The sequence below is a fragment of the Rhinolophus ferrumequinum genome, chromosome 21 (assembly GCF_004115265.2).
Source record: "Rhinolophus ferrumequinum isolate MPI-CBG mRhiFer1 chromosome 21, mRhiFer1_v1.p, whole genome shotgun sequence".
Taxonomy (NCBI): Eukaryota; Metazoa; Chordata; class Mammalia; order Chiroptera; family Rhinolophidae; genus Rhinolophus; species Rhinolophus ferrumequinum.
In genome coordinates, this window is record NC_046304.1 from 32,633,130 (window position 1) to 32,647,221 (window position 14,092).

The 14,092-nt window shown below is 34.6% G+C and overlaps 1 protein-coding gene across 13 annotated transcripts in view; it reads left to right on the forward strand.

Moving 5' to 3' along the window:
- The window catches only part of SPAG9 (sperm associated antigen 9), a 108,944-nt gene that overhangs the window by 24,563 nt on the left and 70,289 nt on the right, over positions 1–14,092 (forward strand). For 10 of the 13 annotated variants that reach the window (XM_033089469.1, XM_033089470.1, XM_033089473.1 and 7 more), the window contains exon 3: positions 12,936–13,006. In XM_033089469.1, the coding sequence (XP_032945360.1) occupies positions 12,936–13,006 (71 nt within the window). Of the gene's footprint in view, positions 1–7,561; positions 7,643–12,935; positions 13,007–14,092 lie in introns of those variants that run through there. The other 3 variants (XM_033089482.1, XM_033089483.1, XM_033089480.1) reach the window with 2 other exon arrangements.

Here is a 14,092-nt window from a genome sequence, read left to right on the forward strand (position 1 = left end):
TTTTTGGCAAATGAAGGTGGACCTAATTAAGTCAAAATTAGAAAAGAAATGGAGAGAAACTTCATGGCCTGTTTTCATGTTTGATTCAGGCAGGCAGGGTACTTGCCAGTTCCTTCTCAGCATTGTAAACTCAGAATCTTAGGGAGCAAGAGATGGCCAGCAGTTACCCTTCCCACATCGCTCATTAAAGCTACATAGTGACACCTGCTGCTAAAGGACTGGCATTCATGATGGATAACCTTCACTACTAGTCTTGGAGTGTATGTGATAACTGACTGCTCCCTCTAGGGCTCTCGAAGAGCCTAATAAAGTTAATCCTAGAATTACTGGGAATCTGGAGTTCAAGAATTCTAGAATTTAAGGAGAACTTCACAAGGCTGTTAAACAGATGCCATAGAAGGGAGCCAATGGACGTTTGGTAACAGAAGCCAACTAGAGTGAGACAGAATGAACCACGTGTCATGTCTTTGTACTTTTAGGCGTATAAATACCTAGAGTGCTGTGCCCCTTGTTAACACTGAATATGTCAGTGTTTTTGACATATGATTTTACGATAGTAATCTGAGGTCTTAGCTGTGTGATGGATTCCACAGTGCATACACTAATAAATACATTACTGGAGTCACATTACTATGAGTACTACTCATCTAGTGGCAATTGCAAGCTTTTGGTATATTTCAAGAGTTGCACCTTCTCTATCCAAAGAAAAAAAATTAGCCATTGGAGATATTTTAATCCTAACTTGATTGTGTTTTCATATCAGGTATTATGTAGTATTTTAGATTCGAACACTAAAGGCACAGTTGACAGAACCAGCCTCTCATTGTTTTACCTATTAAATTTTCTTCTTGATTTCTGAAGAGTACCAAGTTTTGGATAAGGAAATTTTCCTTTCACTTAGAAAGGCACTGCTTGTCTAGAATCCTTTTTTCTGCCTTAAGTAATTAGCCTTAGTAATCTGCTTCTATGATAAGGGAGACATTAAAGGAAGAATTACCTTGTACTTGAAATTGCATTTTTGATATTAAAGTATGATAAAACGTCTCTCACATTCAAAGGAGATACTATTGCCTTTTTTATAAAACCAACTAAATGGAATGAGTTACTAATTTTTTTCACTTATACTTTATATTTTTTATTACTAGAAATTTATAAACCTACTTACTGTTCCTTTCTAGTAAATGTAAACAAAATATAGTAGTCTCTTAATTAAGATTTGTTATCCAATCCAGTGAATCATATCCACCTTTTATGGAATTGTCATGTTCTGTGATATCCATCTTCTCATTCCTCTCTCAAAAGTACTGATTACTGTTTCCTATTTTAATTCAAAGTAATTTTTTTTAAAAGATTTTATTGGGGAAAGGGAACAGGACTTTATTGGGGAACAGTGTGTACTTCCAGAACTTTTCCAAATCAAGTTGTTATCCTTTCAGTCTTAGTTGTGGAGGGCGCAGCTCAGCTCCAGGTGCAGTTGCCAGTTGTTAGTTGCAGGGGGCGCAGCCCACCATCCCTTGCGGGAGTCAAACTGGCAACCTTGTGGTTGAGAGCCCACTGGCCCATGTGGGAATTGAACCGGCAGCCTTTGGTGTTAGGAGCACGGAGCTCCAACCGCCTAAGCCACCCGGCTGGCCCCCAAAGTAATTTTTTAAAATAAGGTATCTTTTAAAAGTAACTATCATTCTCTAGGGAAGGGATGAGGAAATTCTTCACCAAGTATTGGCTATGGTCTTGAACTAAATTTGTTCTGAAATCTTTATTTTTGTTATTAATATTTCCCCCTGGGAATCTTGTATCCCATTTTGAAATAAATCCTGATGTCCAAGTAATAGTTAAAGAACTTACAATTGTGGTTAATCAGAATTGACCATTCAGATGTCAAAGCTGAAAACACTAAATCTCTTGGTCCATGAGCTGAGGCTAGATGAGCCTTCTTTTATGAATGCTTTGGGACTTATTCCCTTCTTTGATACCTTGGAGTCTTACTCTTTTCCATCTAATTGTTTTTCCTCTCTCTTCTGTTTTCTCTAAGCTTTAACTGGGTATAATATGAAATCTAAGTATATGTTACATTTTTTTTCCAAATCTTATTTTACCACATTTAAACATCTATAAAATATTTTGGAGGGAAAATAGTTTGAATTTTTTTGCATTTTTCTCCCTTAGCTTTTTCTCTCCCAAATCTCCAATTATGAATCAAAGCACCTTTTTTAAAAAGGTGGTGGTAGGAGGTAGTCCTTAAGTATTCTCAATGCCATATGCTATGGAAAGCCAGGACTGGGAATATGTTTTTTAAAAGACGAAGTCATTTAAATGTGTGTATGTCAGAGTATATTAGTTCTTTTTTGTATAATAGGAAATAGATTATCTGGGCTATTTAATATTCTGTTGATTTTGTTTTTTGAAGCATATATAGTGATTTTTGTTAAAATTGTTGTAACCCAAACTACTTTTTAAATGTTTTAAATGTATTTTTTAGTGTTCCTAACATCTGGTTTTAAATAAGCACTTATTTATGGCCACAGAAATAACTGATGATGATACCTACAGTAGAGGATTTTTTATTTAGTGTCATTTTTTGAGTGCTATATGATAACAGTATCTTGTCTAATTTCCATACTTATATGTTAGAGTCTTTAATTTTAAGACTGTCAATTCTGACTTACATGTTTTAGGTCACATACCCCTTTTAAAATGTAGCCACAATAAAAAGTCCAAGTTCTGCTTTGAAGACTACTTCCTATGTTAAAAGGGGAAATTTTGGTTGTAGTTGCTGTTTGAGAAGCAAGAAAAAGTCAAGAAATAGGAACTGAATTAAAGAACATACTTTACAGCTTTTGATAGTATGAAATATATCAGGTTGTCATCTGATTTCACAGTGTTGAGAAGTTGAGTCCATAAAAATTTTGTTACAATTTTGTGGTCATGTTAGATTTTGGAGATTTCTGGTTGCTCTCTTCTCAAAATTTGAGCTATAATAAGTATTTTTGATTTTTCCAACATGAATAAAGCATTTTTTAAAATGCTGTGTATTATTCCTTATCTGAGAGTAACAGTAACACTTTTTACTAGGTATCTTATGAGCCTTAAGGAAGAATCTGAAATACATACAGAGTGGAATAAGGAAATTGTGAATTGAGAAAGACCTGTTGGTGCTTTTCAACTATGTAAGGAGTCTGCAATCAACCTTGCCACTCATAGTGTGGCAGTAATGGGTCTTCATCAGAAATTACTTTATATTCTTTATTCTGTTGTATAGTGAGTATATCTATCTTGTAAGCCAAATATTATCTTAAATGAGTCAAGTAAATATAGTCCTTTTAATAGAGTTTAACTACTACTGTGTGCTTGGCATTCAACCGAGGTATGGTTGTGATAAAGAAGAATATGATACAGTCATTATAGTCAAAGGAATCATAGTTTTGTGGGGGAAAAGGGTATATGTATGACTATCTAGTCTTTTTTCCATATGTAGCATGGTTTTACATCACTGCAGTTAGAGTGCATATATGATTTTGTATCTTTTCATTAACATTATAACAGTTCTTGTATAATTTTTAATTATTATTTATATTTTAAAATTTACTTCTCAATTACAATTGACATACAATATTGTGTTAGCTACAGGTGTGCAACATAATGAGTAGACATTTATATAACCTATGAAATGATCACCCATATAAGTCTAGTACCCTTCTAACACTATACATAGTTATTACAATATTATTGACTATGTGGAGTCAATAATTTTTTTTTTTTTTTTTTTAAAGATTTTATTGGGGAAGGGGAACAGGACTTTATTGGGGAACAGTGTGTACTTCCAAGGTTTTTTCCAAGTCAAGTTGTTGTCCTTTCAGTCTTAGTTGTGGAGGGAACAGCTCAGCTCCAGGTCCATTTTGCCATTGCTAGTTGCAGGGGGCACAGCCCACCATCCCTTGCAGGAGTTGAACCGGCAACTTTGTGGTTGAGAGCCCACGCGCTCCAACCAACTGAAATAATTATTTTTTTAAATGTCTCCCTGTACCCATCATCCAGAATATATACCATCTGTTAACAATTCTGTTTTTCCTAAGGAACTATGCTTTCTCTTTTCCTTTTCTGTAATGAGAATTATTTAATGGCCACTTTTTTTTTTTAACTATGGCTACTCATAAACTCATACAACCTTAGAAGTGCAACCATACTGACTGGTTTGGACCTAACCTGATTAGCATATTTAAATTGTTTTTTTCCTTGATCCACATATTATACATATATAATGAATTGTTATGATATGCTCTTGTAAGCTGTCTTTTTGTGGAATGAAGGAATGAATCAGGATAAAAATAAATACAGGTAAACTTAAAAAAAACACAAAAGACATCTACCTGTTGGTTGGTTGGACATTTTTTCTAGTGCAGTAAATCATTGCAGTGAATATTTTTCACACCTATAGATTTCTCTCTCTTTTAATAATTTTCTTAGAATATATTTAAGGAAGTAGGTCAAAGAGTTAAGAACGTTTTAGTGGTTCTTGGAATATAATAGTGTTTGGTCATTTTTAATGTGAACAGAATTGAAGACGTGAGGTTTAGTAGCTCATTTCATTTTGTTTATAATTATGAATTTGAATAATGATTGACAACATATTAGCGCCCAGAACTGATGTAAATCCGTTTAGTATTGATTTTCTTGGGAAATACCTGTTTCCCTCAAGCCTTTCATTTATTTATTTATTTTATTTTTATTCGTTTCAGGTGTACAAAACAACATAATTATTAGACATTTACACCCCTCACAAAGTGATAACCCCAACGAGTCTACTCTCCGTCTGGCCCTGTACATAGTTATTACAGTACCATTGACTATATTCCCTATGCCGTACTTGAGGACACAGCTCTCCTCAAACCGGCAACCTTGGTGCTACGAGCATCACACTCTAACAAACTGAGCTAAAACCGGCCACTCTGTATTTTTAATTATAGTTGACGTTCAATATTATTTTATATTAGTTTCAGGTGGTTAGGCATTTATATAATTTATGAAATGATTCCCCCCATAAGTGTAGTACCCATCTGACACCATGCATAGTTTTTATAGCATTATTGACTATATTCTCCATAATGTATTTCACATCCCCGTGACTATTTTGTGACTCCCAATTTGTGCTGCCTAATCCCTTCACCTTTCTCACCCATCCTCTCAACCCTCCTCCCATCTAGCAACCATCAGTTTGTTCTTTGTATCTGTGAGTCTATTTCTGTTTTGTGTTTTCATTTAATCTATACTTTAGATTCCACATGTAAGTGAGATCATGTGGTATTTGTCTTTCTTAGTCTGACTTATTTCACTTAGCATAATATCCTCTGGGTCCATCCATGTTGTTGCAAATGGTAAGATTTCATTTTTTTTTTTTATGACAGAGTAATACTCCATTGTATAAATGTACCACAATTTCTTTATCTAGTCGTCTGTTGATGGGCATTTCAGTTGTTTCCATATCTTGGCTATTGTGACTAGCGCTGCCTGTCTCAAGCTTCTTGAGTTTATAATGGATGACTTTTTTACATAATGATGTTTCCCTTGAATTGTGGGAGAAGATGGCAAGATTTAGATGGCAGTGATTTTCAACAACTTAACAATGCTTCTCTGATTCTGCCCTTCCTGCCTTTGAATGAAAATCCATTTTAAAAAATTAAATAGAAAAATGTTTTTGACAACTTGAAGACATTTGTGGAAGAGCCTTGTTCTCTCACTTTTCTACCCTTTACATCCTTCATATAACATTCATTTACTTTTTAATTTTGGTATCAGATCTTAGTTTAATAAAATAACTTCAAGCCTTTACCTTGAAACACTTTATTATTGTAAGGAAGACCCTTCTTATTTCTTGATTATAAAAATTTATACACTACTAGATGGGAAGTATGGGGAAGTAGTATAATCATTAACTTTTTTTTATTTTAAAGGAATAAATGGCTTAAAACAGACTTCACATTTGAGAATTATTTACAAGCAAGGTTTGTATATTAATGATATGACTGATACATTGAGAATTTTCACAACACAGAAGAAAATTAATCCATTTTTAAGTTACCAGGTATATAGTTTATACCAAAATTAATAGTTGAAAAGACCTAAATATTTTCTGTCACTGTTTTTCAAGTCACTTAAAAAACAAGACCTGCAGGCCAATGAAAGGCTTTCTCAGCCTCTTTATTGTGGTTTGCAATTGGCAATGAATGTAAATATTCTCAATTTGAATAGTATTATAATAGGTCACTTTTCTCATTTTACTTTTATCTTGTCAATAGGCAATTTCATTATTTTTAGGTGATTAAAGTGGATAACTGATGATTCGTATTTTTTTTAGAGCATATTATTAAATAAGACAGCTTTAGGAGTTTTAGATTTATATCTTTTAATTTTAAAAAAGGACAAAAATAAAATTCATTATATAGAAAGTTACTTTTTTAGTCTGTTTAACTTGAATTTAGTTCTTTGAAATATTAGAATTATCTGTATATTTAATAAGCTTCATTTGAAAGTTGTTTCTTTTTTTTTTAGAGCCTACATATAAGAGGGAAAGCAGAAAATTAGGCACAAGATAATTGAGGCAAATACTAACATTTTATTACTTCTGCTTCAGTAGGTAATAAATATTCTGTGTGGTCTTCAGATGTGTTTTATGTTTTACTATCTGTATTTGGATTCTTTTCAGTTCTGTAGTCTAGTGTTAACCTATTGAGAACCTTAATGTTGTAATTTATAATATATGTAGAACTAGAGGTTTCATAGCCAATTAATTGTATGAGTAAGGAAGGATTAAAGGACTTATGGTGATTTATCTTAGAGAACAGAATAAAAATGATGTGATTACTCCTTCAAATATATAAAGGGATGGGTAAGGAAGACTAAGTTGTTTTTCTGTAATTTTGGCAGATTAGAGAGAATGAATTCGTTGGTTTTCGTTGATCATAAGGAAGTATTTCCTGACCATGGAGGTGATACATAGGAATATGTGCTGAGGGAAAGCATGGACTCACCCTACACAGAGATTTTAGGTAGGAGAGTAGTCACCTTTCTGTCATGGATGGCTAGGCAGCATCTTCAAGACAGTGATGAGGATAGATCGCTAGAAGCCCCTACCACTGGGATTCTTTGAAGTTATCCTACTCTCTTTTACGGATGTGATTATTGATTCATGAGAATGTTTTAGAATTTCACATCATGTCATTGATTAATAACATATAATATCTATCTGAAAATGTTCTGAAGTTCAGAGATATGGTGAAGGACTTAGTTGGCAGAGGAGAGGTTTTTATTACTGTTTTGATGTGGTTGTCTGAGATTTGTTTGCTCTTAAGTCAGCATTTGATTCTTGCTTACCTGTTGAGACTTTTGATGCTAAATTGTTCAAGGAAAAGATTCTGAAAGACCAATGTCAGTCTTCTGAGACCAAGTAACAGTTGGATTATCTGCCTTCCATGAATAGTAAGAACTGGTGATTCCTTTTGAGAAGGCAAATAATGAGTTGGATATGGCTATCTAGCAGGTCTGTTTCTCTTTCTTCCCCCCGTAGGCCTATCAGCAGTCTGATGGGGCAGAAGACAACAGAGATGGAAGGTGTTCCAAACTTGGCAAAGGCCATCAATCTAAGGAGGTAAGCTCTGATTTTGAGCAGGCAGAGCAGGTGGCTCTTCCTGCCTTAATCATGTCCTCTTGCTTTTTGGAAAGAGGGATAGAAGAAAAGAGCTTTTAAAACAAGGCTGAAGTATTTCCATTAGCTATTATAAGGGGTAAATTTTGCATTAGTCTTTTGTCTTGCCCCTGCTCCCATTTTGGTTTTTAGACGCCATGATTTTTTTTTTTTTTTCCTCCTCAGAATATTTGCAGTTTAAAAACAAAGGCTGATTAGTTGTTTGGGGATAGGAAGGATGAACCGAATCTTGTTTACTTCCAGTCAATCTCAAGTTGTGGCTATTTTGATGAGTAAAATGGTAAGGTTTTAGTATTTTTCCTGAGATCATTTTAAGGTTTGGGTTCACATGGGAACTTTTAAGCAAGAAACAATCACTTCAGATATAATGCAACAATGTAGGCATAGGTTAACTTTATGGTACTTGAGGTTTTCAGGTTATCTACCATCCTTGCCAAGATGGGCATTTCTTTCCCTTTTTCCCCTCCTTTGTATTTACCTTTTCTTTTCCTCTTCCTGATTATTTAGTGGCGTTATTCAGCACTTTGAAGAGACGGCTCTTCCCAGTATTTAAAGCTACTTCTCAGTTAAACACTGTAACGTCTCAAGTGAGGTAGGCCTTGAGAAAACTGAGTCCTTTGACTACATTGTTGGTACTGAGTATTCTGTGTATTTGCAGAAGAGATTGAGAGGTTTTGTATTACATGATCTTGGTGATTAACTCATATACCTAAAAAGATAACACTAATATTTATAATCACAGTACTGATAAAGAAAACATGAAATATGGAAAGTCATAGCAGTTTTCTGTCAAGGTACTTGCTGGAGGTATTAGATTGGAGAGAATAATCGCCAGAATAACATTCAGAAAATCATCCAGAATAACAAAGGCATAAACTATGCCACACAAAAAAACACAACATATATAATGACTCAAATGTTATATGTTATTTCTTGTTCATGTGAAGTTTAAAATGGATATTTCTGATAGATGGTTAGCTCCTTTGGAGACACAGGTTCTTTCCAACATATAGCTCCAGGTTGGTCACAGTCACCTACATTAAGTTGGAGAATGGGGAAAGGGAATGGAAGATTGTGTGCAGTAGGTTTTTATTGGGCCAGGCCTAGAAATAGTGCATCTAGCTTTTGCTATATGTATGTAAACCATCGTAAGGATTTTTTTTCAAGTGACACGGAAGCCATTGAAGGATTTTGCGCAGTTAGTCACTATCTGACTTTACCCAGGTTACTATTTTGAGAATACAGGTGGGTAAAGGCTAGAGCAGTGACACTAGACAGGAGATAATTGTAATCATTGAGACAAGAGATGGTGGGAGCGATGGAAGTGGTAAAAAGTGGTCAGATTATAAATTTATTCTGAAGGTAAAACAGACAGAATTTGTTGGTAGACTGGATATGTGATGAGGGAAAGAGAAGAGTAAAAGGATAGCTGCAAGGTTTTTGCCTGAGTAGGATTTTGGGAAAGAGTAGGTTTGAGAGAGACAATCAGTTCAGTTTCAACTTTGTTGACATTTTAGTGGCATCATACTGTGAATTGTTTTGTATTTTTTATTTTCAGATATAGCAATATATATTCAACATCCTTCCATTCAGTTCTAGGCACCGCCCCATGTCAGTACATATAGATATACTGCATTCCTTTTAACAATACCTTTCATTGTTGTATTTGAAAAACATGTATGCCAGGCACTATTCTACACCCTGTACAAATATTAACTCACTGAATCCAAATATCGGCTCTAATATGCTATCATTATTCCTCAATTATATACAAGGAAACTGAGGCCCAGAGAAGTTAATATACTCAAGGTAACATAACTTGGAAGTAGCAAAGTCACTGCATTGCAGTCCATTGTCTGACTATCATAATTCATTTCACCAACCAACTAATGACAAATTTAGGAGTGGTTCCAATTTGGGAGTTGGTATAAGATACATTGCATAGAGCATCCATTTTCATATCTTTTGAGCATTGGTGTGTTTCTGTAGGATGAATAAGAATAGTAATGCTGGGTCAAAGAATATACACCTTGCTTATTTTAATAGATATCACCTGCATGATCTTCGAAAGAGTAATTCCAATTTGTCCTCCCATGATGCCCATCTTGTTTTCTTTCTTTTATAATTTTTCAAACTGGTAAAATTTTTGCTCATCTCCCTATAAATTTTAGTGGTAAATTAGCACAATTTGTTTGTAGTTGTTCTGAATAGTCTGTTTAAATCCTGTGTTAACAACTTAGCAGCAGTTGTTGGAGAACGTACAGAATGAGTATGCAAGCCCAGGAAACTGCATGGGTGAATGGGGACACATAGTGTCTGGACTGGGCTGAGGTGGGGCTGTACACACAGTAATTCATCAAGTCACTAACTCTTTCCCAAAGGTAACCACTATCCTGATTTCTAACACATTAGATTAGTTTTAAATTAGTTCTGTATGTCTTTGAACTTTGTATTCTTTTGCTTCTGCTTCTTTCTCTCAATATCCTGTTTGAGATTCATTCATGATGTTGTGTATGGCAATAATTTGTTCATCTCATTGTTGTATAGTATTCCAGTACATAAATACTTATTAATTCTGCTGTTGATGGACATTTTCCTTGTTTCCAGGTTTGAATTATTACAAATAGTGCTCCTTGGAGCACTGTTTTCAAATGTCCTTTGGTGGACACATTTATTCATTTCTTAGCAATGAACTTGTTTTGTCGTAGCGTTCGCAAATATTCAACTTTGTGTTAAACCTTGCCAAAAACTATTCAAATTGGTCGTACCAATTTATACTCCCTCCAGCAACATATGAGAGTTCTAGTTGCTTCACATCTTTACCAGCATTTGGTGTATTCTGTTCTTCATTTTAGTTATTCTGACAGGTATGTAGTAGTGTTGCACTTTGGTTTTATTATGCATTTCCTTGATGATTAATAAAGTTGGAAAGGGGTGGGGAGTGGTAGAGGGAAAAGGGGTCAAATATATGGTGAAAAATTATAGAAGTGTACACTTGAAACCTGTATAATTTTACTAACCAATGTCACCCCAATAAATTTAATAAAAATAATAATAAAATTGGATACGTATTTTGCTTGGAAGTTTGATACCTTTGAGTTGAAGTGTCTGTGACTAGGTTCTTTCTATAAGAACAGAGAGGTTTTTGATTAAAGTAGAAATGAGTACTCTATACTTTTTCCCCCAAGTAAAATTTTAAAGTAGACTCCAGATTAAAAGGAATATTTCTTGAGGGTCAGTATAGCATGATAATTAAAAGCAAATTCTGGACCCAGACTCCTTCAGTAGAAATCCTAGTTTTGCCACTTATTAGCTGTGCAACTTTGAGCAAGTTACTTAACTCCTCCTTGCTTCAGTTTCCTCATCTCTAAAATGAGTGTATGAATACTTTCATCATAAGTTAATGTTAGGCTCAAATAAGTTAGTTTATATAAAGTATATAGGACAGCGTATGTAATAAGTACTATGTAATGTTAGCTGTTATTGGTAGTGATGGTGATGGTGATGGTGATATAAATTTATTTTATGAATTCACAGCAAGTTAGCTGGTGAGACTAATGAGGTTCTATTGCGGGCAGAGATTTGAAGTTGAGGGTTATGGATGACAGCTGTGAATTTTAGCCTAAGCATCCTTTTTTTTTTTTGATTGTATAATACCAAGAAAATCTTGATTCGTGCAGATATGCAATTAAAAATAGTTAAGGTTTACCCAGTAGTTTTAGGATTAAGCTTTTAGATCAGTTTAATTAACAGGAAGTAGTAGAAAAGGTTTATTTAGAAATTGCTACTAAATCTCTAAATTTACTTGATTTCCTGTTTTAAAAGAGAAATAGCACTAAAAATTATTACGGTTTCAATACCTATTGTATTATCACAACACATCTGCATTATAAGTTTGCTTTTTGTTGCTCTCAGCCACAGGATAAGATGAGCAGCACATGTACTCAACCCTTGCCCTGCATGATAAACGGTGCTCCATGGGGACTGTAATGTGTGTAAATTTAATGAGCCAACATATAGGCTTGATTAGAAACAAATCAAAAGTCAGACCTACACATTTCCTGACATATTTTCAAGATTTAAACAAAGTTGGCAAATAAAGCCACACAAACCGAAGATGAATTTAGCAAGCAGCACACGTTGTGTTGTTTGGTGTCTGATGTGTTAACTAATATGAGGCATATAAAAACATTCGTGTATGTGCTGATAGTTCAGAGTAGTTACTTCTGCAGCCATCTGACACAATCACAGGCGGTTGCTTACAAACAACCCTGCCTGTTTGTAGGTAGCTGACCCTTACACCAAGAGAAATTTCCAACTAATGTCAGGCCTTCAAACAGACTTGAATGAGTATCCTGACAAGCTTTTCTAGCACCAGCTATACTTTTCCCCAGCAGACTGTCCCCCACTGATCCTTAGCCAGGATGGACTCCTCCAGGCTGGCCAGCCTCTCCTCTGCCCAGCTGGCCACCAGCATGGTTTTGTGTCCCCTACTCTGTGGCAGCAGTGCCCAGTACACTCTCATCACTGTGTCTTGAATACTGTAATTTCTTCATGGTCCTGCTTGGACTCCACCTTCTCTCAGAAGCATTCCTTTCTGATGTCATTCTTTCCTGTGAAATCCTGTCCCAGCATTCTAAAACTTTTTTTTTCAGATTTGTTTTCTAGTCCAAAACTTTTTTTTTTTTTTAAATATCATAGTGTTACTCCATGAGCACTACCCCAAATCAGTGCCACTCAAAACTCCATCAGCAGAGGGAGCTAAATAAAAGAAGATGAGTCCCTGAAATTAAGGTCCGAAGCAGAAAAAGTGCTTCTAAACAATGACATTTTCATGTACTACTCAGTAGGGAAAAAAGAGCTTGAATAATGTTAGAAATCAATGATTTTGGGTCCTAATCCTAGGTTAAAACTTCTCTGAGATAATTTGTAAAGTGGTTTTGAAAGAGGTAATTCTATATCATGTTAAAACCTGTTTAGGGGGAATGACCTGATAAACATGCATATTGGGAGAAGCCATCTGATGTTTACATTTTTAAAATTTGGTTTATCTCCGCCACCCTCGAAAGTTTTATTTATTAAGGATGATGAAATGAGATTACCAGCTTTGTGAAGAATTTCATAAGGAGTGCTGATCCTAAAGTTGCTAAGGATTATGGATAACCCATTCCAAGTTTTTCAGATGGAATTTTCAAGTAAATTTTGTTTTGATTAAGTGTATGTATCTTAATTTCAGTTAGCAGACTTGAAGAAAGAGAAGCAGAACTGAAGAAGGAATATAATGCATTACATCAAAGACACACCGAGGTGGGTTTCTGGGTTCTTACCATGCTAATATAGAGATAAAGAAATTAACTTTAGAAAATATGTCTTAATTTTTCTTTGAAAATCAGCTAGTATAATTCTTGGGGATTATTTCTAAGAAACATTAAATTTTCATATAGCATTAACCTAGTTACTAAATGTTGACCTTCATTGTTTTTTTATTTGGAATTAACTTTTCATTTGGTGAATTAGTGTGCCACAGAATAATGTAATAAGTAAGACAGTTCCAATAGTTGTTTCTTTGGCTGGCTAAGTGAACACTAATGAGTGTATAATAAAAAGTATATGTGATGATAATATGAAAATGTATTTATTTTTTACCAATTGGGAAATAATGGTTTAGTAAATTATTGGTAAAAATCTCTACAATTGTAATCCAGTATAAAGGACTTATTTACATCAAGCTTATAACAAGTAACATAAACACAAATTTTAAAGGGTTGAATCAAAATGACTCTAAAACAGCTTTTCTGCATGAAATTTCAGTATTTTAAATTCACAACCCCACCACGTAATCTCTCCAAAGCAAATTTAGAAAATGTACTTGAGGGTTTTTTAACCTTCTTGTTAGGATTCTCTGTCAGCCTTTCATTTAGTTGCTTTTGTTCCTATCGCCTTAATGTGAAAATTGTTTCTGTGTGTCATGATCAATCTGGGGTACACATACCTAAATATGTAGAATTTTCACAGACACATGCACTATTTGTTACAAGAAAAAAACAATTCCTGTCTTTTTCCCTTTCTAGTCCAATCTCTCTCCCATGATACAGGTGGTTCCAGTCTTCAGCTCCCATTTTTCTTTTCACTAGTTTGTATGATTTCTTATCCTTCCTCTGGTAGAGACATTTGTTGTTGCTTTTAAGGGAGATGAAACCCCACTGCACTTAGTTTCATTTGCTTTGGAATAATGTGCTTAACACTTTCTTGGGGAGGGGTTGGAATTTCTTCCTGACATAATGAGGTTTGATTATTGCTATCTTAGCTTACATAGCCACACACGAAGCATGAAGTATCACAGAATTGAAATTCAGTGGCAGAGCGAAAAGATTGGCCACGGAGGACTGGAAC